The 4,825-nt window shown below is 42.3% G+C and overlaps 1 protein-coding gene across 1 annotated transcript; it reads right to left on the bottom strand.

Annotated features, from left to right (window-relative positions):
• Window positions 1-1,120: 1,120 nt before the first annotated feature.
• Window positions 1,121-4,825, bottom strand: LOC136884758 (cuticle protein 21-like). Its single transcript, XM_067157049.2, has 2 exons — window positions 4,814-4,825; window positions 1,121-1,729 (listed from the first exon to the last, which is right to left on the bottom strand). The coding sequence occupies exons 1-2, from the start codon at window positions 4,823-4,825 to the stop codon at window positions 1,121-1,123; spliced, it is 621 nt and encodes a 206-aa protein (XP_067013150.2).

The raw sequence follows: 4,825 nt of genomic DNA, 5'->3' as shown, positions 1-4,825 counted from the left end.
GGTACCCACTATGTGAGGAACACCACGGGAATATCGGCGCCCGTGACTAGTACACCTAGGTGAGGAACCTTCTCGGTTTGCGTTGACTCTGAGTTGGGCCATTGTGTGAGACGCACCGTAGGTCTGCGTTACTTGTACGTATTGCAATACTTGTGAGTAGTACCATATTTGTGGAACACTCTGAGTCTTCGCTACTTCTGATTAATACCCCAACATGACACATACCATGGTTCTATTTTACTCGCGACATGTACTATTCTGTGGGGCCTTAAACGTGGATTTTGCACCCCTTTAGACACCAAGCATCATTGTGCTTTATACGTGGTTCCTAGGTCGGTAATAATGTTATTTTCTATCTGTTTTGAGTCTGATCCACTGGTTTTTGTTTGTTTTGTGTTTTGTTGGGTTCCTGTCCATCCATTCATTCTTCATGACATATTGTATTTTTATTTTGGTCAGTGGATGCCTTTGAAATTTTTGTTCTTTCATTTCGTACCATTAGGGGCGATGACCTTCAATGTTAGGCCCTTAAAACAACAAGCATCATCATCATCATCATCATCATCATCATCATCATCATCATCATCATCACCTAATGGGTTATTGGAAAGGAGTAGTATTTCTTTATTAAAAATTTGTTATTCCTTATGGATGTAGTATTATCCATAATGTTTTGCCTTTGTTTCTTGCCGTACTCTTGGTTATTCCATACTGTAGCTGAGTATCTAGGTCACAATAAAACTTATAATATAATTGATAACGCATTATAATATATACAGATGAGCATTAATCGTAACTCACACACCACCTTCAAAGTTGTATGGATTTTCCGGTGTTCCAATGTCTCTACCACAGTGTTTCTTCTTAGCAACTATAAAAAGCAATGCAATGTTTACCCAAATTAGTCTTGAAATGGCCACCTTGACCAGCGAAAAAGGCTGCTCCTAAAAACTCTTCGTTGACCAAAGATGACTAGGAATTTGCAGGTGTAAAGAAATAAATCTGATCAAAATTGTACTTCAATATTTATTTGTGTATTTACATTCTTAATCTAAGAGAAATAAATAGTTGCCGGTTGTGCAGAGAGAAGATGTTATTAGGCTTAGCAGAAGGTTAAAGTTTAACCGTAGTAAGCCCTACCAGCCAGAGGGGCGGCGTAACCGAGAGGAGCGGTGACCTTAGCGTAGGCGGGGGCGGCATAAGCGAGGGGAGCGGCGACCTTGGCAATGGCAGGGGCGGCGTAAGCTACGGGAGCGTGAGCTACGGCGACGGGGGCGGCGACCTTGGCGACGGCGGCAACAGCGGGAGCTCTGTGCACTACAGCGTTGAATCCGTTGACGGGGTCAGCGGTGTACTCTACGGTACGGGTGGTGCCGTCGGGCTCAACCAGGCTGTAGCTACCCTGGACAACATCTCCTTGACGGCTCTCCTGCTGGTTCTTGGAGTCTCCGGTCAGAGCATCCTTGACGTCGTAAGCGTAGCTGTAGCTTGGGTTGGGGTCGAAGTCGGTGTCGACGGCGACCTTGGCAATGGCGGGGGCGGCTACAGCGACCTTAGCAACGGCGGGGGCAGCGGCGTAGGCTACGGGTGCGTGAGCGTAGGCGGGAGCGGCGTAGGCTACGGGAGCGGCGTAGGCACGGGCGGCCAAAGGAGCGCCGGGGGCGTAGACGGCTGGAGCGCCGAGGAATCCGGCCTTAGCGACGGCCACGAGGGCGGCGAAGACGACGAACTGTGGACACAGAAAAGAAAAGAAAAACTATCAGTGAAGTTGGGGTTTTCATGAAAGATTTTGTACTAGATATTGTTTTCCCAATTGGATAATGTATGTGTCTCCAGCCCTGTTTCGCTAGTAGTAACACTAACTCTCTTAATGGTCCACTATTAGGTTTGTATGGTGGTAAAAAGGGCGTTTGTTTTGTTAGGTACTGCTTGTACTACTACTTCTGATATTTTTCCTATTACACCTCCCATTTTCTTCCCGTTGGAATAAAGATTCTGAGACATTGAAAAACCTTCCAGTAAATTGAATTTACAAGCCTGGATAATCCAGTTATCTTGTACTTGAAGATACTCCATTACTATAAAGTGAGGCAGTTACAGTAGATTAGCCCCGTGAAGTTCGAGGCGAAATTATGTACGAGCAAACAACCCGCAAAGCCAGCAAGCACTGCGTAGTTGGGAACGAACCGTTTGATGCAGGCACAGAGAGACAGTGACTACAGTGACTGTTACCTATTCTTAGACAAACACTGTTTACGATTCATATATCTTTTAGGCTTCTCTAAAAGAACAATAAAATACAGTGTCGTTAATTTTAATTTCATTTCTTTACATTTACAAATCATTACACTAAAATATGAGTTTCTTGTTTTCAACTGCACCAGCGTGTTCGTCATTCAAGCGGGCTGGTATAGTTTATATGTGAAAATACTTCTGAGAACAAGTAGAAGCAAACATTACTAATATATGAGGCGCAAATAATCTTAATTGCATGTTCTTAGAAACTTTAAAAAATGTTAGAATACATGTACTCCACATTTGCCGTGACCCAGATATTTAAAAGAAGCAACAACACACCGGGAGAGTTGGCCGTGGGATTAGGGGTGCGATCTGTTAGCCTGCATGCGGAAGATAGTGGTTTCGAACCCCACTGTTGACAGCCCTGAAGCTGGTTTTTCCGTAGTTTCCCATTTTCACACCATGCAGATGCTGGGGGCTGTACCTTACTTAAGGCCGCGGTCACTTGCTTCCCACTCCTACGCTTTTCCTACCCCTTCGTCGCCGTAAGACCTATCTGTGTCGGTGCAACGTTAAGCAACTTGTAAAAAAAAGGCAACAGGATTTTGCACTGATATATCCTCTAGTCATTTTTAACATAAAATTCAGAGGATGTTTTCTCCTTCGGGAATGAAAAAAAGTGGTTTTCTCATTTCGTGATATTTACCTTTATGTGCTGATTTAATTAAGGTTGGGCGTACCATGAAGAATTTCGAACTGTTACTCAGATTTACGATACAAACTGTGACGGACAAGTGAACACTCACATTCTCCAGTGCCATCTGTTAGGTTAAGAATGATTTGTAGTTCGTAAACCAGTAAAAGTCCTTAAGTGATCTAAATTAAATTAACCTAAGATAAAGTTTCTCCATTTGTGTCAATCTGCTCAGTTTCAAATTTCGTCTCCGACCTCCTAGTCATCTCTTGTTCTCTTCCATCCTAACCGCCCTATCAAAATTTCCACATAAAATATTTTTAACTCCTTTTTTCTTATGCAAATCTATCTACAGGATAGTCGGATGGGTTGCGGAAGCCTGGAAATTTCTAGCAGAAATAATCTAGTTTAGGGTATTAGATTGACTTTAGTCTCATCACGAATAGTTCAGTAATATTTCCTAAAATACAGATATAGGTTATACATCTCTATATTTTCACAAACTTCACAAATTTAATGAGGTTTATTTAAACACACTGTAGAAGGTTTCAAAAACTGTCTAATAACGTTGGTTTTCGTTTCAGTTCCCTTGTGTCCCATCCTGTGAAACATATATGACGTAGTCTGACATTAGTATAATTCTACCAACGTTTGATAGGCTCGTATCCTTCCGATATAATACCTGTTCGTCAACTGTTCTGTTCTTATTTTCAGGTTGGATATTACCTTGCTAGTCCAGAGAGTCCTTTTCCCAATTTACAAAGACCTTTACTGAGCTCGATAGCTGCAGTCGCTTAAGTGCGGCCAGTATCCAGTATTCGGGAGATAGTGGGTTTGAACCCCACTGTCGGCAGCCCTGAAAATTGTTTTCCGTGGTTTCCCATTTTCACACCAGGCAAATGCTGGGGCTGTACCTTAATTAATGCCACGGCCGCTTCCCTTCCACTCCTGGTCTTTTCCTATCCCATCATCGCCATAAGACCTATCTGTGGCAGTGTCACGTAAAGAAGATTGTGAAAAAAGTAATGGGTACAATGATTTTCTCTATAATGAATCGTCTGTGTCCGCGAGTTAGTGAAAGGTAAAGGTTTCAAATATTTTCAACTTTGGCACTAAATGGAACCACCACCCTACCATTCTATAGCTGGCTGCGTCTGTGTATATGACGTATCCTTAACGTTGGCACTAAAGTGATGGTGTGTTACCTCTTTGCCACGTCGCCTGTCCGACCAGCCGGGCAAAAGCGTGTTCTCGATGACCACGTTTAGGTAGAAACTAATGAAACGAGGTTATTTCAAAATGTAGAATAAAATATGGGATGTTTGTATTCCTTTCAAACAAACCGAAAATTGAAAAAAAAAAAAAAAAAAGAAAAAGAAAAATTAACACTTAAGTATAATGACAAAATATACTAATTTACGTCGATGATGTCGTAGTTCCATAACTGAAAGTATTTCACAGGAGAAAACGCGTAGATTCATTTGGGAGTATAGAGGGTTCGAACCTTTCTATTAGCAGCCTATATCCGATTTTAGGCCACGACTGCACCCCTCCTTACCTTCTCCGAAAATCACACGCTTGACACAATTCTTGCTGGCCTGAGAGGAGGCTCGCCGTAGCCTGTTCAGGTATTGAATGACAACTGTTTCTCATCCCGAGAAAATCCCTCAAACCGTTCCAGGGATATTGAATATTTTAAAAAGTGTCTTCATTCACTGGTGTATCGAATTAGAAGACAAAAAGTCACTGTAATCTATAAAAAAACACTTGGATAAAATTGGAGCAATTTAACGCTTTCCCTGATATTCCCTGATACTGCACGATTCTCGCACTGTATGAAGCACAAACGAACTGACTTCACGAACCACTGACTCCACTCACCTTGTATGCCAT

Source organism: Anabrus simplex, chromosome 13, assembly GCF_040414725.1.
Source record: "Anabrus simplex isolate iqAnaSimp1 chromosome 13, ASM4041472v1, whole genome shotgun sequence".
NCBI lineage: Eukaryota > Metazoa > Arthropoda > Insecta > Orthoptera > Tettigoniidae > Anabrus > Anabrus simplex.
The sequence above is the reverse complement of the archived record's forward strand: the minus strand, read 5'-3'. Positions and strand labels throughout refer to the sequence as shown.